This window comes from Protopterus annectens, chromosome 4.part0 (assembly GCF_019279795.1).
Source record: "Protopterus annectens isolate FY-2018-M chromosome 4.part0, PAN1.0, whole genome shotgun sequence".
NCBI classification, from domain to species: Eukaryota; Metazoa; Chordata; order Ceratodontiformes; family Protopteridae; genus Protopterus; species Protopterus annectens.
Genome location: NC_056733.1, coordinates 1,700,668,591 through 1,700,694,173, shown reverse-complemented (window position 1 = coordinate 1,700,694,173; position 25,583 = coordinate 1,700,668,591). Strand labels below are relative to the sequence as shown.

Here is a 25,583-nt window from a genome sequence, read left to right as displayed (position 1 = left end):
TTCTAGTTGCGTTTTCCTGCCTCCTTAAATGTCTGCCATACATCCTCATGGAACAAATGCCTAAAAGGTATTAAAATAGAATCATGTAGGTTGTCAGGTGCAGTTGCTCTAAGTTGTGTTTACAGTTCATTTATGATACTGCATGAGCAGATCCAGTTTGTGAGGAAGCTTGTGGAAATTGCCCTTTGCCAATTTCTTTGAAAGGGAGAATCAGCTTTGGTTTGGCCAAAGGGGTTTACCACCATGATCTTTTGTAATTATTTCTGAATGTTTAGACGTACCTTGGAAATCAATGGAAAGGGTGGAAATGCATACAGGAACATTCCCAACCTTAATGGAAAGGGTGGAAATGCATACAGGAACATTCCTGATCATGAGAATGATAAGAGTGGCTGTGTTCCAAGCATGGCTGCAAGGATGTCATAAACAGAATTTTTCTCAGTTGTCTGTTTTGAAAGGAGCTGAACAGATCGGCTTGAGGTGTTCCCGATATTTGGATCAAGTCCTGGAATCCTCCACATAGAGCTTCCACTCATGAGGGTCTCCCTGGGATCTGCTTAGTTTGTCTGCTACTGTGTTTTGCACTGACAAAGTATGAGATCTGAAGAGTCAGAGAATGTTGTAGAGCCAGCTCCCTGGCCATCACTGTCAACTGGCAAAGATGGTTTTGCATCTTCAGCTGCCACATCATGGTAGGGTTGTCTGTGACCACTAGAAGAGGACCTGGAGTCCATAAATGGTAAAGAGATTTTAAGGCATGAATCACTGCCAGCATCTTAAGTTTATTTGATTTGGTGTATCCTGAGGACCTCACTAGTCTTTCACTTGAACTCCCATGGGCACTGCTTTCCATGTAAAATCTGAGGAGTCTGGACAGATTGGACTGGAGTCTGAAGCGAGAAGGGAAGTCCTTGATTCACAGACAGGTGATCCCTCCACCACTGCAGTTCATGTCTCACAAATTTCAGTACTGGTACCTGGAAATCCAAGGGATGAAGGTGTTGGGTTCCAACAATTCTTCAAATACCATTTAATTTTTCTTGTGTAGTCTGACTAATGGTATCATGAGGATCATTGATGTAATGAGGCCTAGAATTTTGAGAAGAAATCCAAGAAAATGCCCTGATAAGTCAGAACTTTGTCTTCTGGCATGAAGGCCATCTTTTCTTTTGTCTGTCCATTACCCTGGAAAAACAGTTTAAGAGGATGCGAGGAAAGACTGTTGAAGGTTCAATTTGAAGCCCGGGTTGGAAAGGAGGGATGTGACCTTGTGTAAGGACTCCAAGCACCTGGATACAGAATCTGCACAAATCAGGTTGCCTAAGTAAGGAAAATGTGGATGCTTAGGATACTGCAGTAGGCAGCTACTGGGGCTCGATACTTGGTAAACACTCCAAGTGCAGTGGATAACCTAAAGGTGAGTGCAGAAAAGTGATAATGTAAGCCAGACACCACAAATCTCATTTCCTGAGACTGGGAGCAAAAGGAATATAAGCGTACTTGAGATCTAGCATCACCACGAAACAGTGTGTCTGGAATCAATGCTCAGATTGATTGCAAGGTATGCATTTTGTATTTTAGGTTCATAGGTAGGTACTAGGCTATCTGCCCGAGGGCATTTATAAGCCTAGCCAGTGTGTGTCTGCTTTCGCTGCCCCATTGATTAATTAACTGAGCCTCTGCCAAGCAGAGCCAATGAAGTGATCCCAGGGGTGTATTTTCTGTTACCCATCCACTCGTCAAGGCTTCTCTTGAAGAGAGTTAGTGAGGGGCTCTGCCTAATGTAGTTAGGAATTTTGTTCCAAAGCATGGGGAGTCTCTGTGATGGGAATCTATCCCTCCAGCATGTTCCATTTATTGTTATGGCGAGGTTTAGCTCACTAGAGCGTGTGGCTCGCAGTGACTTGGATTTCTTTAGGTGGAGCATGTCCATCAATTCTGAGTTGGACATGGCTTTGTAAGTCAGGCAGAGATCACCTCTGAGTAAGCGATATGCCACTGAGTACAGCCAGAGATTTTTCAGTCGAGCTGCATAGGACATATGTTTGAGGCCAGTAATCCTCTTGGTGAGGTGCTTTTGTGGTCTTTCAAGCTATTGGAAGTGTCTTGTGAGGTACATCCCAAATGGGGCATTGTACTCTATGATGGGTCTGATGAGTGATGAGTCGAGGGGCGCTATAGCCTCTTTATTTCTAGATGCAAACCCCTTAGTAAATAGATGGGCCACATAGAAGGATTTCCTAACTACTTTGGCAATATGATTGTCAAAGGAGAGATTACTGTCTACCTGGGTCCCCAGATCTCTTATTACCTCTTCTGTATTAAGGGGGCTGCCGCCTATGTGGTAATTCGTGGGTGTTCTGTTTTTGCATTTTTTGGCATTTAGCTTGAGGCCATGACTTTGGCACCAGGTGTCTGTCTCAGTAAGGCCTTTTTGGAGGATGTCCGTGTCAGCTGGAGAGTCAATTATGGCTCCCAGTTTGCAGTCATCGGCGAACTTGGTTAGCCATAGTCCTCCTGCGTTTGCCTGTACTTCTGAGAAATATATGCTGAACAGTAGGGGTCCCAGAACCGAGCCTTGTGGGCACCACTTGTAACTGGTTTAGAGTCAGACCTGGAGCCCACTATTCTTACCGTGTGAGCTCTGTCTGTAAGCCAGTTGGCAACCCATCTTGTGATATAGGGGTTTATGTTCAGGCTGGTGAGTTTTTCTTTAATACCCGAGTGAGGAATGGTGTTGAAGGCCTTGGAGAGATTAAGGTAGGCTGTGTGAACCACCTTTCCCTTGTCTATGGCCTTAGTACTTGTCTCGAAGAAGTCAACCAGGTTTAGTAGGCATGATCTGTCTTTAACAAAGCCGAACTGGGTTGGGTCAAGTGTTTGGAGGTTCCCAATGTCCTTGCAGACCAGGCTAGTCAGGCTTATGGGGCGGTAGTTACCAGGGTCAGTTGTGGCCCCTCCTTTGTGGAGTGGAATAACCATTGCTGTGGGCCATTCTATGGGCATGTAGCTTGTGGAGAGGCTAAGGTTGAACAGCGTGTTTAGGTGGGGGGTTAGTTTGTTCTGTAGTTCGTGCAAGACGCAGCCTGGGACACCATCTGGCCCCATTGATGCTGTGTTTTTGGCTTTTGAAAGGGCTGTTTTCACCTGTGCTTCTGTGATTTCCAGGACACTACACTTTTCCGGTGTTGTTGTGGGCCCTTTTGAAGGTGAGAGGGAGGTGACGTTTGCACTGAATCTATCTGCCAGTATGTTGGCAATATCAGTAGGCTCAGTATATTTTGTGCTATTTTGCACTATCTCAGAGCATATCTGCAAGTTGCCCCTTAGATTCTTGACATAGCTTAAGAAGGCTTTGTGGTCATCTTTCGAATCCTTGGCTATTTTTCTTTCGAAGTTAGCCTTGGATGATTTTATGAGGAACCTTAGTTTCTTATTGATACTGATCAGGGATGTCTTTCCTTCTTGGGATTTGCTTTTTTCCTGAACTAGTTTCCTCCTTTTGTTGTATAACCTGTTTATGGCAGGGGTCCACCAGACTGGTTTCCTTCTCTTAGGGGAATGAGTCTTGGTTTTGCTAGGGATGGCACGATCCATACATCCTTGTAGGTGCTCATAGAGTGCAGTTGTAAAGGATTCTGCATCTTGGGCAGTGTTATCCTTTTGCATGGGGGCTGTGAAACTTACCACCTCTGCCTTAAGTAAGGTGAAGTTTGCTTTAGAAAAGTTTTTCACTGTGGTTTCCTTGGTTGGGGGTGGTGGTGGGGTGTGGATATCCAGGGTGATTAGTTTATGGTGTGATCTAACCAGTGACGGGTTAACCTCCGGTACGGAGCACCTGTCGCCCATGTTGTGGCCTCTGGTAGGGGAGTTTACCAGCTGATCCAGGGCATCTGAGTTGATAAATTCCAGGAAGCGCTGAGCCTGGGAGTTTGTACTCAAGTAGTTTTCCCAGTTAATGGTAGGGTAATTGAAATCTCCCAAGATCAGGGTGTTCGGTAGGACCATTTTGAACTTTTCCAAAATTTTTAGAAAGGACAGTTCTAGAACTGGTGCTCAGAAGTGCTCCTTTTTTCTTACCAAAAACATTCTGGAGTAAATCTTTTGCTTTTGTGTATTGCAGGCAGTGGTTCTATAACACCTGTTTCTACCATGTGATGGAGTAACTGAGGGAAACAACTCTCTCTGATGTTCTTCGTGTTTCACTGTTGCAGTCATCACATTTGGGTTATCTGCTTGCAGTAGCCCTCAGTTGGCCTGATTATCAAAGTCTTGGGTCCTGCATTGGTTGCTGTCTCATTTTCCATGACGTCAGGTAGTCGGGGGTATAAAGCATGCAGCCGATGCCATTACATCAATCTTTCTTGCCGTGCGTGCCTGAAGCAGAAGCAGTTCGCAAGTGTCAGTCGGCCAACTCATGAAATTTTCATTTTCGAGTTTCAGAACCAAAGTCTTCAACTAAAGCTAAGTACCCCATTGGGGAAACTTTTTCTTGCTCTAAACCGATGTCAGTAAAAGTCAATAATTGTATTTCTTGTGGAAAGCAAATACCTCAAAAGATTTTCATTTGCACTGTTTTCGTTGCCTAGGCCCTGACCACGATGTACCTCGCTGTCGGTTTTGTGACTTATTTAAGCAATGAACTATTTGTCGTCTGTATATTTATACTTCTAAATACTTTGGTACTCTGTTCAGTTATCCAGATATGTCTTTGGTAAGCCATCCAACTACCGACATTCCGAAAAAACACAAAGATAAAGACAGAGACATGCCGCCCAGGTCCAAAGCTGCCGCCAACACTTCTCCTAAGCCAGTCACCACTTCGCCGGTACTCAGTGAGGCGCTTTCGCAGCCCCTGATACCCGCTACTTCAGATTCGCAGACCTCTACTGAGACCCATTCGGAGTCCGGTATGCCGCGAGATGCTTCAACTGTGGAACCTGAGGATGTCTCTACCTTGGATGGGTTTGGAGCCGCTGTGCAGGCACCGACTTCAGAGGGTGTATTCAGGCCCACTGACTTGCATATTAAACCGACGTCATCTTCTTCTTCTTCAAGGAGTAAAACTCGAACCATGCATAGAAAAGCGATGCCCAGACTGCATGGTCAGGCCTCTTTGCCTAAAAAACAAATGATAAGAAAGGCTGAAGACCTTATTACTTAAATCAGGGGAAGCCAACCTTCCCCCTCTAAGAGACCTAGGACTGAATTTGCTTATGATACTTCTGACCAGGTTTCTGAAATTTCTGTTTCCTCTGATGACCAGGATTTACTCTTATCTACCTATGAGGATTCTGATGCAGAGGACTCTATTCCCTCTACTTCCCCCTCAGAAGATTTCTCTTTTGGTGAAACCCTGCATACTCTTAGGGAGCACTTTTGCTGGGAAAGCCAGGATTACTCTGATTCTAAAAAGAGGCTTAGGGATTTCTTACTCCTGCCCCAACACAGACCTTTAGCTGTCCCTCCTGTTCTAGACAATGTGCCCCAACACAGACCTTTAGCTGTCCCTCCTGTTCTAGACAATGTTGATGATGCCTTTTCGGAATCTAGCTTGGCCCCTGACTCTTTACCTCCTGCTCCCAGAAAACCTGATAGATATTACAGGGTCCCTGACTCTCACAAGTTCCTTTTTAAAAATCCTACTGCGGATCCTGAGACCATTTCACAGGGACCCAAGGGCTTTAAGGCTACTACTGCCAAAAATCCTACCCCCTCTGATAGAGACTCTAGGCACTGCATAGATGGTGTAAGAAGGTATACACTTCTGCAACTTTGGCCATTAAGGCCTTAAACTGCCAGTTTCATATGTTAAAAGTATCAGCAGCATATTATTGGATTGCTTAAACAGAAAATGATGTTGATTCCTGACTGTGCTGAAAATAAGGATTTACAGGATTTAATGCATTCTACAGGTTGGTAAACATACTTTGCAATGTGATTTTGATTCATTTAGAGGCCTCTTGCAGGGCTGCTGTTACTGGGTCTGTACTTAGAAGGCATGCTTGGCTTAAGGAGCAATCTTTGCCAGATCATGTTAAAGTTAAATTGCTGGATGCTCCCTTAAATCAGGACTGCCTGTTTGGCAACAAGGCAGAAGTAGTACTTAAAAAGATGGAGGAAAAAGCTAAATCTATGCAAACTGTTAAAAGATTTCCTACAAATACAACCTCCTTAGTAGGCATTGTCCCTCTAAGAATTGGTCTTTTCCTGCCTCTTCCAGGCCTTCAGTCCAAACCCAGAACCAGCAGAACACTCAGGTTTCAGTCCCAGGGTATGCACAGGTCTAAGCAGTGGGGAGCTCCCACTTCCAAATCAGGGAGTAGTAAGACTCCCCACTATGGTAAACTGTCTCAATAACTTACCTTTAAAACTTCCAAGCACTTCTCAACTGACTGCTCCTTTAGGGGGAAAGATTGCTCTGCAGGCAAAAAACTGGGAACTCATTACCCAGGACAAATGGGTTTTAAATATAGTTTCCCAAGGATACAGATTTCACTTCCACACGTTACCAACCCCAAATGGTTGGCCAGATCTACCCCCAAATCAGTGGGCAGAGGCTCAAAAGCAAGTACTCTCTCTCTCTTAAGCATAAAGGCTATTCACACTGTACCAGAAGACGAAAAGGGACAAAGTTTCTACTGAAGACTTTTCCTGGTATCCAGAAAAGACAGCTCATGGCATCCTATCCTGGACCTTTCTGTCTTAAACACCTTTTTGGTGATTCCAAAATTCAAGATGTTAACTCTTCACCAGTTACTTCCTATGCTAGGCAAAGATGTCTGGTTGGCAACACTGGATTTAAAGGAAGCCTATCTGCACATCCCAATCAGGGAATCTTGCAGAAGATACCTACCCTTCAAAGCAGCCTATATGCACCATCGGTTCTCTGCACTGCCCTTTGGCTTATCTACTGTGCCCAGGGTATTCACAAAGTGCCTAGCTCCAGTCATTGCATTTTGCAGGCAAAGAAATATTCAAATATACCCATACCTGGATGATTGTCTAATTCAGGCAGAAAGCCAGGACATACTTTTGAATCATCTGACATTTCTACAAAAGGTGCTAACTTGTCTGAGGTACACCATAAATGAAAAGAAATCACAACTGGTACCCTGTCAACAAATTATATTCCTGGGAGCAAGCTTGAACACAACTTCCCAGATGGCTCTCCTCACGCCAGAGAAACAAATTCATTTGACAACTTACTTCAAATGAATGGCCACAAAAACCCTACTATCTGCAAGGCAAATACTGCACGCCTTGGGGTTTATGGCCTCCTGCATTCTACTAATTCCATATGCAAGACTGCATATGAGGAAACTACAGTGGTATCTAAAAAGCCTATGGTGTCAATATTCTCAGGATCTAGAAGTAATGATTCCTATCCTACCTTGCCTACGGTTAGAGTTCCTTTGGTGGGCAAAGGCCTGCCACCAAAACAAGGGACTACCATTCACTCTACCCCCTGCCACCAAAACCCTAACAACAGATGCATCAGACTATGCATGGGGGGGCTCACCTGGCAGGAAAGTGCATTCAGGGCAAATGTAACCCAAGTCAAATGCAACTGCATATCAATCAAAAAGAAATGTTAGCTGTACAGAATGCTCTGGACCACATTCTTCCAGGACAATTAATGGTAAAGACGGACAACACCACTGTTATGTGGTGCATAAACAAGCAGGGGGGGTACCCATTCTTACCCCCTCTGCAGACTAGCCATGGCTCTGTGGAACACAGCCTTGAGCTACCAAGTGCATCTACAGGCTCAATTCCTGCCAGGAAAACTAAATATACTGGCAGATGAACTAAGCAGAAATCTCATGGACCCACACGAGTGGAAACTGGAACCAAAGGCTTTCAACATGTTGATAAACAAATGGGGGGGCCAGATATAGACCTGTTTGCCTCCCCCCCAGAACTACCAATTGGACAAATTCTGCACAAGGACTCCCCGCAAATGAGCTTGGAAAATGGATGCTCTATCCTTCAGCTGGAAAAATCCATCAGTTTGTTTTTCCTCCTCTGCCTCTCTTCTCCAAAGTACTACTAAAGATCAAACAGGACAAACTAAGGGTGATAACTGATTGCACCAGACTGGCCACGCCAACACTGGTACCCCCGCTTGCACAGTTTGTCACTGCTGGCTCCATGGCACCTGCCCCAGACCCCTACCCTGCTGTTACAGCAGGAGAACCAGATTCTGCACCCTCAGCTTCAAACCCTAAACCTGGCAGCCCAGCTAATTACCTAATCTCTCCATTACCATCCCTCAATAAACAAGTGTTGGATGTCATTTTGGAGGCAAGGAGACCTAGTACTAGAAAATCCTATGCTGAAAAATGGAAAAGATTCTGTGCCTGGAACCAAACTCAAGGGATGGGCACAGCAGCGCCCAATTTACTTCAGATTCTTCAATACTTAACTGAGATGCTTCACAAAGGCCTTTCTTTTTCCTCCGTCAAAATTCACGCTTCAGCCATTTCAGCTCATTACAACACAGAACCACCCCTTTTCTCTCATCCACTGTTCAAGCAGTTCCTCAGAGGGGCCATAAACTTAAGAACACCCAGGAGAGCCCCAACTCCAGCCTGGGACCTTAACTTTGTATTGGAAAAACTCACTCTTCCTCCTTTTCAGCCAGCTGCAAGTGCAGAGTTAAAATTCCTTTCTTGGAAAACAGCCTTCCTTTTAGCAATCACTTCAGCAAGAAGGGTATCTGAATTACAGGCCCTTATGGCAGTGGAGCCTTTCATCATCTTTCATGCGGACAGGGTGTCCCACAGGACCAATTCCTCCTTCATGCCCAAGGTGGTATTCAGTGTGGCTCTTAATCAGTCCATTCATTTGCCAACCTTCTTTTCTAATCCACAGAACAAAGGGGAACGGATACTGCACTCCTTAGATGTGCACAGACGACTTAGATTCTACTTGGATAGGACTAACCCTCAAAGGAAATTTGAACAACTGCTGGTGGCGTTTGCTGCAGGGGCAGAGGAGAAAGCTATTTCAAAGCAAACCATTTCTAAATGGATAGGTCAATTGCATTCTTTTCTGCTATAAGCACCATGGAAAACCTATCTCACAGGGGATTAGACCCCATTCAACCAGGGCTGCATCTACCTCTACAGCCTTTCTCAGAGGTGTCCCGACCAGGGACATCCTAGAAGCTGCTACCTGGAGTTCTGTACATACTTTCACCAAGCATTTCCATTTACCAATTTTCTCTAAATCCAGAGCTGGCTTTGCCACTGCAGTCTTGCATGGCCTTATAGTTGGTCCTAATGCTATCTAAATTCCTCCTCCCATCCTTAGCATTGGAAATCTACCCAAATGTGAAGACTGCATCAGTGAAACACGAACATAGTACAGTTGTGTATGCTTACCGTGTATTCACTGTTGCAGTCCTGGTTACCCTCCCTCCAGCCCCCTGACTTCTTTTGGCTATACCTCTACTCTCCTTTACTATGCTTAAAAGCTTTTCGGTGTATTTGCTTTTTTGTTGGAGGTATAACCTTGTGTATATATATATATATATATATATATATATATATATATATATAACTGATGTAATGGTGTCTGCTGCATGCTTTATACCCCTGACTACCTGATGTCACGGAAGATGAGACAGCAACTGACGCAGGACCCAAGACTTTGATAATCAGGCCGACTGAGGGCTACTGCAAGCAGATAATCCAAATGTGATGATTGCAACAGTGAATACACTCTTAACATCTACATTTATGGTAAGTGTACACAACTGTACTTTCTGGTGGGTATGGGGGAATTCCCTGAAAGGGGGAGAATTCACTATCCACTGCCCTGTCTGAATTATTCTCAGAACCTATTTGTCTGAGACTATTTTTACCAGATGAGCCTCTGGGTAGTAGAAGAGAAGGAAGGGCGGGGTGGTAGGGGTGCTCTGTGACTCAGTATAGTCATTCCTTTACAGGTGGTTGATTTCTTTTTTGGGGGAGGAACCTCTCATGTTTTGTTTGGCAGAATTATCCTCTTGCCATTTTGTTTTGTATTCCTGACTTTTATTTGGCTTGGATTTTTGTTTGTTCTGCCCCTTGAAGAAAGACATATTGTTTGTGGCGAATGGGAAGAACTTGGGTGGATTAAACATCCTAGATACCCCATGCATTAATAAATAATAATCCTATTTGTTAGCCAGGTAGGCCCACTGGACACTGTCCCTTTTCAGGGGCAACACAGAAACAATGTCTTGTTAAGTGAATTGCTGAAGGTCATACAGTAGGCATATGAAGGCTGAGGGAATCAAACCCTGTGCCACAGGAACTATGGCTAGCATCCTTAATGTCTATACCTACTGCTAGCGATTTGCCTCTATCTTCTCACTGTTTGAGACTCTCATAGGGCCCAAAAACCAATTCAAAACTTAAAGGTGCATTCAAAATGTTGGCAATTAAATCATTAGAGATTCTGATTACGTAACCATTTACTGTCTTAATACAACTGAAGCAGCATTTCTAGAAACTGACATCAAAGATCTTTTTGTTTTAATAGAAAAATAGAAATGGAGTATTAAATCTAATATGAGAGAAAGGGGGTCCCCAAATAGGGTTTATCTTAGCAGTAATCCAGAAAAATCCACTCTGGGTCCTGTTAAGAGTAAAAGACTTCTTGGATGGCAGAAAGAGTGAATACGCACTTCATATGACAGCTGAAGGCTTCCCTCTCAGGATGTACTTAGCCAGTCATCTGCTAAAGGAAGGAGGGAAGTCTGAGCTTTTGAAAGCTGGCTTGTACTGGTATACCTTGGCAAATAACCCAAAATGCCACTGAGGCAGTGATCAACCCTGCTCTGTAACTGCTTGCACCCCTTTAGCAAGTACTTGTATGAATTCTGTTTGTGAACATATACAGATAAATTTCAGTGTCTACCACAGTCCATTATTACTTCACCTGATTGTATATGGCCATGAGCATAAATTTCTTTTCATCCCTAAGACCATTAGCGCAAATGTTGCTGAAGTACTGCCACTTGTAATTTTTCCTTCTGTGTAAACTGGAAATATTCAGATCTAGGGAAAAAAGATTAGAGGGATAGAGTAAAGTGTTTTTTTATCATGAGACCTCTATTTTTTTCTCTAGGTGGGCAGTGGTTAACAGGCAGCGTCTCTTAACTTTGAACAGCACTCTGGAATTTAAACTACACCGTCTATATTTCATCAGCTTATTAAGTGATGGTATTCGGAAGCAGAAGGAGGTTCTGAGTTATGCACGTCATTTCCAGACCTTTGCAACTCAACATCAGAGAGGTGAGACTTGTATCTCAGAGTATTCTGTTGAGAAAATTGCAGGATTTAATTGAATAGGGTCAAGGGAAGGTAGTCTTATGTAACTTGTATTGTTTCTAATTGCAGAATATGTTTGCAAGATGTACTTTTACCTGCATGTGGTTGATGTGCACATTAAGTATTACTATGAAAGATGCAGTGCCGTACACAGCAGACAGGCAAGGATGATTCTCGGAATGGTTAGCCAGTAGTAGAGCGAAAGTCATTAGGACTGATGAACTGCTTGTTTTGTTTTTTTTATATTATAAGTTCATAGATACTTACTAGGCTATTGATTCACAAGAGTCTTTAGAAACCTAGTCATACTTTCCCATAAAGTTTTACCCTTCATGTGCGAATAACTTGGAGATGAGCAGAACATTAGCATGTTGTCCCTATCCATGAGAGAACAGCCTGCTAAACCAGAGGTGAATTTGCAGTTACCCATTCCTTTGTCCAGATTTTGTTTGAAATAGGGTTCTTGCCTGCTATAGGTTTTTTTTTTTTTTTACTTTATGCTTACCTTTTGCATTTCTATGTATATTGGAATAAATTTTCTACATCCATTTTCTGACAAGCCATTTTGATTCATGCATATTTTTACACTTTGCCTTTCTGTTTACCCCTTCAGGCGTTTTTCATGAAACTGAGTCAGATATCATACCAAATGGTTGGTCTGCTTAGACCATTTTTCTTGCTCTGCACTTCCTGGGCTAGTTTAAGGATTGAAAGTTCTGAAGCATTTACCTTGTTTTTGGGAAGCAGAAAAACATTTTTCTTTATGTTGTCTCATCCAACGCATTTATATTTTAGGACTGTTCCCCATTGCATGCATCTGTAACTAACATCATATTTTCTAGGAAATGTGCTTTGTGCTACACTACTAAGTCATAGCGCCATCATCATTGTGTAGTATAGGTTGTACCTGCATGTGACTAATACAGAACAGAACTCAATCAGTCTCAGATGTTATCTTTTTTTCAGCATCATATTGCAGTTTAGTTTTTGACCACAATAGAGAATTCTGCACGGACGGCAGATGCCAAGGCTTAAAATAGTACCAAAAAGTCACAAAGCAGCCAGCACCAAACTGGAAAAAAGAGTAATATTTATTATATAACACCGCAGTATAATAATGAACACAAACCGGTTTCGGCCCAATGGCCTTTTTCAATGTATAGTTTAAACTGCAGTCAACCATTTATTTTATATATACAACCAAAACCTAATTAAGCATTGATCAAACAATTATCGATTCTCATTTAGACCAGGTGGAAATAATCCACCCAGTTTCACAATCCATGACTTCTCTTTTTGTTTAAAATATTGTGCCAACCTGTTTTAAATGATCTATTGCCCATATTTCTGTCAATAATAATAAATTTAAAACTAGCTGTGTTGTGTGGCATGGTGTGTTTGTACAAAGCATTAGTTAAATATTTATTTCCAATATTGCTAAGATGTTCTGAAATGCGAAATTTAATGGGTCTGGAAGTTTGGCCAATGTAAAAAGCCGAACAGGTACAGATTGCTAGGTAAATGGACCAATCACTACTACAGTTGGAAAAAACATTAATGGAAAAAAGTTATGAGGTATTATTTCTGGTAAATTCTTTCGTCTGAAAAATGTGTTTGCAAAAAGAGCAATGCCTACAAGGGTAACAGCCCACCACTCTGGTCCCATCTAGTGTAACCTGTACTGCATGTACTCCTTAAAATGGAGAACGTCGATATCTGTGCAGTGGCAGAGACCTGGTTCAAGGCTCCAGAGAGCACCCAAGCATTACCAGGCTATAATTCATACCACACCTTTCGGCCACCTAACCTGGACCGAAACACTAGAGGTGGAGACATGTCCATATTCATTAAGGATATCTACACCTCCAGTCTAGTTGCTCAGCATAATGCATCCGAGAATGTCCAAGTGCAACTAACTCTGGGCAAGACCACAATCCAAATTGTAGCTTGCTACAGATCCCCCACCATGCCCCAGGATTCCCATTCCTCATTTCTTGTTGCACTGGTAAATATTAGGGTACAACCTAACACCCTAATAATGGGCGATTTCAACTACCCCACCATTAACTGGGAAAACTACTCATGTACCAACTCTTTTGCTCAACGTTTTTCTGGAATTCATAAATTCCAATGCCTTGGAGCAACTTATCCACACTCCCATAAGGAGCAGCAATACCCTAGACCTGGTCATTACCAACGTGGGCAACTGGTGTTCCACACCAGAGTTCAATTCCTCGTTGGTCAAATCCGACCACAAGCTAATCACCCTAGATATCCACATCCCGCCCTCACCCCCCCATTAGGGAAACCACTGTAAAACATTTCTCCAAAGCCAACTTCACGCTTCTTAAGACAGAAGTGGCAGACTTCACGACACCTATGCAGACAGACAATCGAGGTACGACTGCTGAATCCTACACAAAGGCACTTTATAAGCACTTACACGAGTGCATGGATCGTACAATCCCTAACAAAATCAAGATGCTATCCTCCAGAAAAAGGAAGCCAGTCTGGTGGTCCCCTGCCATAAACAAACTCTACAACAGAAGAAAGAAACTGTTGCAAAAAAGAATAAAATCCCATGATTGGAGGAACTCCCTGGTCAGCCTCATTAAGAAGCTGAGATCCCTCATAAAATCCTCCAAAGCTGGTTACGAAAACAAAATCACCACTGATTCTAAAGACAACCACAAAGCATTCTATTGCTATGTCAAGAATCTCAATGGCAACACTCAGATCTGCTCTGAGGTACAGCACAATGGTACTAAATATACAGAACCAACTGATATTGCCAACATCCTGGCAGATAGGTTCAGTGCTAACTGTACCCCCATCTCACCCCCTAAAGGGCCCATCTCTATACTGGAAAAATGCAAAGTTCCTGTAATCACAGCTGCACAGGTAAAAAAGCACACTCTCCAAAGCTAAGAATATGGCATCCATGGAACCTAACAACATCCCAGGCTGCATTCTACACGAACTGGCACCCCACCTAAGTACCATGTTCAATCACAGCCTTATCTCAGGCTTTGTGCCCACTGAATGGCACACAGCGACTGTCATCCCACTCCACAAAGAGAGAGCCACCACGGACCCCGGAAACTACCGCCCCATTAGCCTGACGAACCTGGTCTGCACGGCTGTGGAACGTATCATTATGCAACTTATAAACAATAACATTGGCAATCCCCAAACTCTGGATCCCACCCAGTTCAGGTTTGTAAAAGGCAGATCATGTCTCCTAAACCTGAGAGACTTCTTTGAAGTGGTCACCAAAGCTGTAAATGAGGGTAAGGTGGTTCACACAGCCTATCTAGATCTCGCCAAGGCTTTTGACACCATCCCCCACTCTGGAATTATAGCTCAACTTACTAAACTATGTCACAAGATGGGTTGCCAACTGGCTCACTGACAGAACCCACACTGTGAAAGTAGCAGACTCCAAATCCGACTTCAGACCAGTGACAAATGGAGTACCACAGGGTTCAGTCCTGGGTCCTCTCCTGTTTGGTATCTACTTCTCTGAAGTACAGGCTAATACAGAAGGTCTTTAGCTAACAAAGTTCACAGACTACTCCAAACTAGGAGCCATAATCGAAACTCCTAATGATTTGGACATCCTGCAAAAGGGCCTCACTGAGACAGATGCCTGGTGTCAGAGACATGGCCTCAAGCTCAATGCCAAAAAGTGCATTGTCATCCCTTTTCGTACAAACTTTGCACCCATGAACTACCACATAGTCGGTAGTCTACTTAACAGAGAAAGTGTGATAAGAGACCTTGGGACACAGGTGGACAGTAGTCTCTCCTTTGATAATCACATCGCCACAGTAGTCAGGAAATCCTTTTACGTGGCACACCTCATCACAAAAGGTTTCTCATCCAGGAAAAAGGTCATTGTTCCCCTCTACTCGTCACTCATTAGACCCATTATAGAATACAACAGGAAAGGCCACAGAAATACCTCACAAAGAGGATTACCGGCCTCAAACAGATGGCCTATGCAGACCGTCTCAAAAAACTCCAGCTTTACTCCGTCGCATATCGCCTACTCAAAGGCGATCTCTGCCTAACATACAAAGCTATGTCAAACCCTGAGCTGTTGGACATGCTCCACTTAAAGAAATCCCAATCCCTCCAAGCTACACGGCCTAGGGACCTAAACCTTGTCATCACAATAAACAGAACATGCTGGAGGGATATGTCCCAGAGACTTCCCATACTCTGGAAAAAACTACCTATCTTTATCAAACAAAGCTTCTCATTAGCACTCTTCAAGAAAAATCTTGATTGGATGGGAGATGGGAAATTCACACCAGGGATCTCTTCTGTGGCTCTGCTCGACAGGGGCACAGGAAAATAATTTTCTTTAGTGGCGAAAGCCAAGGTACCTTTTTGGCTAGGCTTAAATAGGCCCTAGGGCCAATAGCCTAGTACCTACATATGAACCTAAAATGACTACCCAGAGTCTGGCCTTTACAAAACAAAAATGAGCATTTATCTCCTAGCAGATTGCATAATCTATCACCAGCCAGCAGAATTTCCCAGTGCTGTTGCACTAGGTCCAAAAACACGTGTGTGTTTCTGCCATAAGTGGTAGTGAACCTGATTTTGTGATCCTTCTGATGCTTATGTTTTTTTTATACAAGTGAATCATTTCTGGAGAGTTGTTGAACCTCCCTACTTTTCTTAAGCACCTTGGCCATAGGATACCCATGTTCTCTGAATCAGTTAATTGGTTCTTGGTCAAAATGCTTATAATCCTCAGTGTTGGAGCAAATCCTACGCATTCTCATGAACTGAGACTTAGGGATATTATTAATATGTTTAGGATGACAGCTGGAGGCATGTAAAGTATTTGAATGATGGGGTTTTCTAAATAGTGAACTGGACAAAGTTCCCTCCTGTTGTCTGTGTAACGTTACATCCAAAAAGGAAATGGACACAAAGTCATAGTTGACTGTAAGTTTTATACCCCATTTATTCTCATTCAAATACTGGACAAATTCTCGTAAGTATGTTAAGTCCGATTTCTACACCATCCAGCAGTCATCCAAAAAACGTTGCATCTATTTCATTGAGAAATATGTTATGACTACTATCCTAGATGATAATCTGCTCAAAATAACCCATGAACAGATTAGCATATATGGGTGCAATAGATGCCCCCTTGCTGTACCCTTGAGCTGTAGATAACATTTGTTATTAAAGTAGAATACATTTATTGTAAGGACGTGCTCTGCCATACACAAAAGGAAAGTATTAAAACCCAGACTCTATAGAGAAATTTTGTTCAACCAATATTCCATGGCACATAATCCTGCCCAATGTGGAATACTGGTGTAAAGAGAAGTGAAGTCCAAGGTGCACATCAACCAACCAGGCTCCAATTGGGCATCGGAAACAATAACAGTTTGAACAGGAATTAAAAGATAGGAAAATTCATAAATTCAAAATTGATTTAAGGGATTGTAATTTGGGGAAACCCTTTGAACATATCAAAAGTACTAGTTTATCCAAAAAGACTCATTGCCTATGGGCCAAAAGAGGAAAAGAAGCAAGTCAATTCTTAAAAAAATTAGTCCGTGATACATCTGGTGAGGATTCTTCCTCATACACTGACACAGAAATAGACAGACAGCAGACGTCACCAGCCCGCAAGAAATCTTGTACTACTGAACATAAGTTATCACAGGATATTGATTTATTCCCTTTATCCATAAGAAAAGGAGAGGGAGTAGGAAACATAAATCTAAACACAGGCATAGATGGATCTCTGGAAGCAATGTTGAATTTTCTGAACCCGAGATAACTCCAGCAAACAACGTTATCAATATTTCATTGGCTATTTTGTCTGAATCTGATTGTGTGATACCCAAAGTTTGAATTTTATCCCTGGGTTCTTTGTGTCGGAAGATACTTTTGTTGAGGACTTGTATGCTTTCTGCAGACTGCTTAACTTTAAATTGCATTTTCAGGATACTGAATTGGATAATGGGCATATGGATAGTAGCGGTTTTAAGTTTCATCCACTTTTGTTATGCCTATGAAGAAAAATGTGGAGGTGTTTCAAAAATGTCTATTGAAAGAATTGCACTTTGGCTTTAACCATTATAAAAATGTTTCTCCTTCCAGTTTGACATCAGTGGAAATGGGTGTTTTGGAGAATTTAAAGAACAAGAATGTTGTCATCATCCAAGCAGATAAAGGTGATGCAACAGTAGTAATGGATAGGTCCATGTATGTTGAGGAGGCTGATAGACAGCTACAAGATGGTAGATTTTATCCATTCATGCCTTATGATCCCACCACTAGATTTAAAAATGAAATAAATTAATTTTTGGAGTCTGCGGTTAGTGAAGGCATTATAGATAAATACACATTATTTCATTTAAAAGTGAAAGATCCCATATCACAATATTGTTATCTTCTTCGGAAAATTCATAAAGATATTAATAAACCACCAGGGAGACCTATAGTTTCTGGAAAGGGTTTCCTTACTGAACCTATCTGCATATCTTACCATGTATTTAAAACCTCTATTGCAAGGGGTTAGGGCAAGGATACAGGATACAACCAAATTTTTAAATATTGTTTCCGATACCCAATTGGAGCCTGGTTGGTTGATGTGCACCTTGGACTTCACTTCTCTTTACACCAGTATTCCACATTGAGCAGGATTATGTGCCTTAGAATATTGGTTGAACAAAATTTCTCTATACAGTCTGGGTTTTAATACTTTCCTTTTGTGTTTGACAGTGTACGTCCTTACAAAAAATGTATTCTACTTTAATAACGAATGATGTTCTTTGTGTTTCACTGTTGCAGTCATCACACTTAGGTTATCTGCCTGCAGGTAGCCCTCAGTCGGCCCGAATACTAGAGTCTTGGGATTTCTGCGTCGGATGCGGTCACCTCTTGCATGACGTCAGGGGTATAAAACATGCAGCCAATGCCATTACATCAGCTTTTCTTGCTGCACGGGAGCCCGAAGCAGTTCACAAGTGCCGGTCAGCCGCTACCTGAAATTTTCATTTTTCGAGTTTCAAACCTGAAGTCTTCTAAAGCTAAGTACCCTGTTGGGGATCCTTTTTTTCTTGCTCTAATCGATGTCCGAAAAAGTTAATTGTCTTGCCTGTAGAAAGCAAATACCTCACAGAGATTTTCATTCTTACTGCGTCACCTGTTTAGGCCCAGACCACAACGTTCCTTGCTGTCGGTTTTGTGCCTTGTTCAACGCTTGAACTATTTGTTGTTGGGCTATCTTTGTTGCTAAATTCTTTCGCTGTCCTTCTCCGTATTCCAAAATGGCTTCGTTAAGCCATCAGACTACCGATCTTCTGAAAAAATGTAAGGATAAAGAGAGAGACAGACCCCATAGCTCCAAAACTACCAAAGCTTCCATTAAGCTTGTCGCCAGTCCACCGGTACTCAGTGAGGCATTTTCGCAGCCCCTGATACCCACTTCTACAGATTTGCAGGCCTCTACTGAGACCCATTCGGAGTCCACTATGCCGCAAGATGCTTCTTCGACTATGGAACCTGCGAATGTCTCTACCTTGGATGTGTCCGGGGCCGCTGTGCAGGCACCAGCTTCTGAGGGTGTATTCAGGCCTTCTGATGTTCGTATTAAACTGACTACCTCATTTTTGACTAAATCTAATGAATTTCTCAGGCCCCGAGTTCACACTACGCCTAGGAAACAGATGACCAAAGTGCATTTTCAACCTCCCATGCCTCAGAAACAAATGCTTAGAATGGCTGAAGACCTTATTACTTTAATTAGGGGAAGCCAGCCTTCGCCCTCTAAAAGACAAAGAATTGATTTTTCTTCTGATTCTACAGACCATGAGTCCGATGACTCTCACCCCTCTGATTACCAGGACATACCCTTATCCACCTGTGAGTATTCATATGCAGAGGATTCCATTCCCTCTGCCTCCCCTCCAGAGGACTTTTCTTTTGGTGAAACCTTGCAGACCCTAAGAGAGCATTTCCGATGGGAATGCCAGGACTACTATCAGTCAAAAAAGAGACTCCGGGAATTTTTAGACTTGCCTCAGCACAGGCCTCTAGTTATACCCTCTGTCCTGAATGTTGTAGATGATGTCTTCATGGAATCAAGTCTTAGCCCTGATACTTTACCTCCAGCTCCTAGAAAGCCTGACAGGTACTACAGAGTACCTGACTCTCACAAATTTCTCTTTAAAAATCCTATTGCGGATCCAGAGACCATTTCCCAGGGACCTAAAGGTATTAAGGCTACTACAGCCAAAAACCCTACCCCTTCGGACAGGGATTCTAGGGCTTTAGACAGATGGAGTAAGAAGGTATATACCTCTGCAGCTTATCTACTGCGCCCAGGGTATTCACAAAGTGCCTGGCTCCAGCCATTACATACTGCAGGCAGAGCAACATTCAAATTTTCCCATACTTGGACGATTACCTGATTTAGGCAGACAGTCAGGAACTGCTAATTCAGCACCTTAAATTTGTAAAGAGACTCCTAACTTCTCTGGGGTATACCATCAATGAAATTAAATCACATCTGGTACCCAGCCAATAAATTGTATTCCTGGGAGCAAGCTTGAACACAACTTCCCAGATGGCATTCCTCACTCCAGAAAAGCAGGTTTATTTGACAATTTACTTCAAACTACTGGCCACCCAAACCTAGCTGTCTGCAAGAAAAATACTGCAAGCCCTAGGGTTCATGGCCTCATGCATTCTCTTAATTCCATATGCAAGACTGCATATGAGGAAACTTCAGAGGTACTTAAAAGAAAAAAAAAAAAAAAAAAAAAAAGTCTCTGGTGTCAACATTCTCAGGACTCAGTGATTCCGATCATTCCTTGCCCAAAGACAGAGTTCCTTTGGTGGGTAGAGGCCTGCAACCACAACAAGGGACTCCCTTTCACTCAACCCCCCGCCGCTCAAACCCTGACAACAGACACATCAGACTGCATGGAGGGCTCATATGGCAGGCAAATGCATTCAAAGCAAATGGAGCCCAGGACAAATACACCTGCATATCAGTCAAAAAGAAATGTTAGATGTTCAGAATGCACTGACAGCCTTCAAATACCTTATCCTTCCAGGACAACTCTTGATAAAGACAGACAACACCACAGTCCTGTGGTACATAAGCAGGGGGAACTCATTCCCACCCACTGTGCAGGTTAGCCATGGCTCTGTGGAACACAGCCTTGAGCAACCAAGTGCACCTACAAGCTCATTTCCTGCCAGGCAAGCAAAATTCACTGGCAGACGACTTAAGTAGAAATCTAATGGACCTGCATGAGTGGAAACTGGAACCCAATTCATTCAAGCTTCTAATCCAAAGGTGGGGGGCACCAGAGGTGGACCTCTTTGCTGTTCTTGGAGCCAGTCTCAGGGAAAGGACACAGCCGTGCCCATCTTACCTCAAATCCTAGATTATCTAGCATAGCTGCTCCACAACTGCCTATCCTTCTCATCCATTAAGATTCATGCCTCTGCCGTCTCAGCTCATTACAGTACTGAGCCACCCCTCTTCTCTCACCCTCTGGTCAAACAGTTCCTGAGAGGAGATAACAATTTAAGACCCCCCGAGGAGAGCTCCCACTCCTGCCTCGGTCCTTAACTTTGTACTAGAGAAGCTCATGCTTCCCCCTTTTGAGCCTGCTGCTACAGCAGAGTTAAAATTCCTCTCTTGGAAAACAGCCTTACTTCTAGCCATCACTTCAGCAAGAAGAGTGTCTGAGTTACAGGCACTGATGGCTGTGGAACCCTTCATTATCTTCCATGCGGACAGGGTTTCCCTCAGTACTAACCCATCATTTATGCCCAAGGTGGTATCCAGTGTGACTTTAAACCAATCCATCCATTTACCAACCTTTTTTCCTAATCCTCAGAATAAAGGGGAAAGGACCCTGCACTTCTTGGACGTGCACATACAGCTTAGGTTCTACCTTGACAGGAATAAACCATTCAGAAAATCTGACCAGCTGTTAGTCAGCTTTGCTGCAGGGGCAAGAGGGCAAGGCCATTTCAAAGAAAACCATCTCCAAATGGATAGCACACTGCATCCATTTCTGCTATAAGCACCATAGAAAACCTACCCCAAAGGGGATCAGAACCCATTCCACTAGGGCTACTTCAACCTCTACAGCATATCTCAGGGGAGTCCCTACCAGGTACATCCTGGAAGCTGCAACCTGGAGTGCAGTACACACCTTCATCAAGAATTACCACTTACCTATCTTTTCTAAACCCAGAGCTGGATTTCCTACAGCAGTCTTACAATTCCTGTTAGCCAGCCCTAATACTTTTTGACTGTCTCCACCCTTCCTCAGCTTTGGGAGTTAAGCCAAATAGGCATTCATTGCTTGAATCTAATTGAGTTCTGACTGAGAGTGCTATTGAAACAACTCAAACTATAAATTGATAAGTATATTTTTTGGCACTTCTTTCCAAAGTTCTGCAGTATTCTAATTGCTTTTGCTTGATTTATTTAGATCATATTTGCTGGCTTCTGATCTGTGTTGAAAGTGTTATTTTTCTGAATTGATTTTCCCCCTCCCTGCCTTCCCTATTGGTGTTTTCTTTTTATACTTGGTGGCTTTGCAATTGCCTGCCCCTACTGTATATTTGATCTGTGACACTCCTTCCAGTCTAGTGTCTTTAGCTCATTCTACCTAATACGGAGAGAGAAAAAAAAATGTTTTTGCACTTTATTCATCTGCTTACTGTTTGTTTCTTCCTGCTTTATTACTTATTTTGCTCTTGCTGCCTGTTCTTAAAAGTACTTAATAGCATTTATTCTGCTGCATTTGTTGCTGCTTGTTGGTAGCCGATTAAATTATAACTGTTATTCTAAGCCTTTGGATTACGCACTTGGGCTTTAGACCAGTTGTTTCATATTAGGAAGGTTTGTGGTCTGCACTGTTGTGGCAGGACAGGAAGCTTACACCCTTCTGAGTTGGGAGTTGCTGATTGAAGGCTTAGTGTCTGTTCTGAAGTGTATTAGTTCTGGTTTAAGCACTTGGGCTTTGGGCCAGTTTTTTTACATTAAGAAGGTGTAGTCTGCACTATTGTGGGAGGCTGGATTCTGCCCTTCTGAGCTGGGAATTTCTGGTCACAGGCTTATTGTGCCTGCTTATTTGAACTGTTTCTTTCTGAAATTTGTCTTATTGCTGCAGCATAGACCAGATTCAGGCCTGCTGAATCTAGCTTTGTTTGTATAACTTGAGCACTGATCCAGGCCATCTTTTTTTGGAGAAGGTTCCCCTGCACCCTAGTAGCAGGAGTGTGCAGTAAGAACTTGTCTGATTGAAGACTGCTGGAGCAGGGCTTAGTTTTGAGCTTTTTTCTGGTTAATTGGGTAACTTGTTTAAATCAGTTGTTCGTTTTCTATTGTTTTATATACACACACATATATATATATATATATATAACTAACGAAGCGGATTAGAACAAGAAAAACAGAAACCGGAACAACACACCAGACCTGGTCCCAAAGCAACACAAAACTGATGAAAGTCTTGAATGAAAAAGCAGTAAGAATCTGCAAACCAGTGGTAAACGATATAGGCACTTAGACCAAATAGAAAGTGGAGTTCCAGCTCAGAGATACAAAGTCCTTCCTTAAATGAACGATGGTAGGCACGGTAAATTCACCACAAAAGCTTTAATGAACAGATGCAAAACACCAAGCGCTTTCGCCTGGACACTTCCAGGCTTTTTCAAGGTTAAAAAACTGTTGTGGCCAGTCAGTATTTATACATTTGATAATCGGCCAATTAAGCTATTAAGTTGTTAATTAGTTAAAAAGGAACAATCACCTCTTAAAGTGCAATAGTATTAAATTGCTACCAGTGTTTTACTTCATTATAGCAAAGTGTGCTGATAAAATTACACATACAAAGATGTAAAATGCATAAATGCATAAGATCTCAGTCACGACAAGTTGCACATATAAAATCATGATTGATCTCTATTAAATTCATTGTAATTCAACTGCTGTATTAAATGTTCATAAATAAATAAATATATAAACATTTATATAGTATGCAATATTAAAAACGCATCAAATTAGAAAATATTTAAAAATAATAATAATAATTAACTAAACATTCTGCACAAAGTTTTTTACTGTAAAATATCATATGTTAAATTGAGAAAAACAAAAAAAGCAAAAAAATAATAATAAAAAAGCACAAAAATAATAAATGTAATAGTTTGTAATAATTAAATATAATAATAGGGAGTAATAATAATAATTTCCTCCAAATCTAATTTGTGCAAATGTAAAAAATTTTTATATTAAACAAATAAAAAGTGTTTTGTTATAAAAAAATAAATGTAATTGTGCTCACACTATCATAAAAAATTTTTTACATGTGCATTCCATTAAAAAATGACAAATGAGTTCATAATTTGTTTCTTCTCATTTTCAATATGCTGTTTATACTAATAGTCTCATTCATACCTGGCTTCCTTGAAGCATCTAGTTTAATCTGCCAGGTTAACTCTCTGGTTTCTAAGTAAGTTTCCCAGTCACCTCCCCTGGGGTCACTGGTAACTTGTTCTAAGACAAAGAATTTTAAACTCATATTGTTACAAATGAGAGAATGTTTAAAGAAAGCATTTGTGTTCTTCCTTTTTTCAATTTCGTATATGTGCTCATATATTCGTTTTCTAAGTGATCTAATGGTTTTTCCAATATAAAAACCATGACAGGATGTACATGTACCTAAGTAAACTATACCCATTGTATTGCAATTATAATGCCCCAGTGCTCTCACGGTACAGTTCCTGGCCGGAATGGAAACTTTTTCAGCATTTAATAAGTACTTGCATTGTCTGCAAGCACCACATTTAAAGGTCCCTTTCTTCCTGTAGGGGGCCATAGTTCCAAGAGTATTCTTAGTACTAAAGTGTTGTTCAAGCATTCCTTTTAAATTAATATCACGTTTTCTAATAAAAGTTAGTGTACTGGGTATATAATCTTTAATATCCTCTTGTATTGTGAGCGTAGACCAAAACGCCTGTAAAGTCTTTTCAATAAATGTTGCATCCTGAGTGTAAGTGTAACTGAAACTTTTATGTGTGTCATACTTAGCTATACTGTTGTTATTAAAGGACAACGGACCTTTACTAAGCAAAGGTGGGAACTTGGAGTCTCTTTTTTCTGTTACCTCTTCTCTAATGGTATTAATTAGATGAATAGGGTAACCCCTTTCTGTGAACATAGTAGTTAAAGTAGCCACCTCCATCAAAAAGGCTTCCACAGTACTGCAAATTCTCGATGCACGGATCAACTGGCTCCTTATAATTCCCTTTTTAGTATAAGTGGGATGAGAACTCTCAAAGTGTAAAAATGTGTTGGAATATAAGGGTTTCCTATAAACAGTGGACTCAAAATGTTCTCCTTTACTATCTTTTGTGAGCAAGATGTCTAAATAATGAAGTGAATCTGTGCTAAGTTCGTATGTAAATGAAAGAAAATCAGTTGTAGTATTAATGTATTTAAAGAATTCCTTAAAATGTTCTTCAGATCCATCCCATAGTAAACAAATGTCGTCAAGGTAACGTTTGTAAAAAAGAATATGATGTTTCCATTTAGAAGAGTGGATGTAAGATACCTCCCATTTGTGTAGAACAATATTCGCATAGGATGAGGCGCAAGGGGAGCCCATGGCTACCCCCCTTTTTTGCCTGAAATATTCTCCATTATAGAATATATAATTGTTGTTGAGAATAATTTCCATAAATTCTGTCAATAAATTGATCTGATTATTACTTAGCCCACTTAGATTTATTAACACTTCAGAAAACCAATTTAGTCCTATGTCATGAGGTATGCTTGGAAAAAGTTCTATTACATCTATAGTAATCATCAAGACGTCCTTGTTACAAACATTAGGTGGAATGCTGGCCAGGAATTCCCAAGAGTCCTTACATACATAGGGAAGCTTAGAAATTAACGACTTGACTTTATGTTCAACAAATTTACCTAAGGGTTCAGTGATGCCATTAGCTCCTGCCACAATTGGCCTGAATTTCAATGGAACAATTCCTTTATGGACCTTAAGTATCCCAAATAATATCGGAGTTTTAGGGTGTGGGACATTCAAGTAATTAAACAGTTCTTCATTAAACACCCCCTGGAGTAAATGATCTTTCAAAATATATTTAATGTTAGCTTGAGCGACATTGAGTTCATTAATAGAAGCTTGTTCATAAGTGTTGAAGTCCTGCAAAATATCATGCATAGCC

At 41.7% G+C, this 25,583-nt stretch overlaps 1 protein-coding gene across 5 annotated transcripts in view; it reads left to right on the top strand.

Moving 5' to 3' along the window:
- RMND5B (required for meiotic nuclear division 5 homolog B) overlaps positions 1-25,583 on the top strand; it is a 993,687-nt gene that overhangs the window by 427,408 nt on the left and 540,696 nt on the right. For all 5 annotated transcript variants that reach the window (XM_044069428.1, XM_044069429.1, XM_044069427.1 and 2 more), the window contains exon 6: positions 11,122-11,288. In XM_044069428.1, coding sequence (XP_043925363.1) covers positions 11,122-11,288 — 167 coding nt within the window. The remainder of the gene's footprint in view (positions 1-11,121; positions 11,289-25,583) is intronic.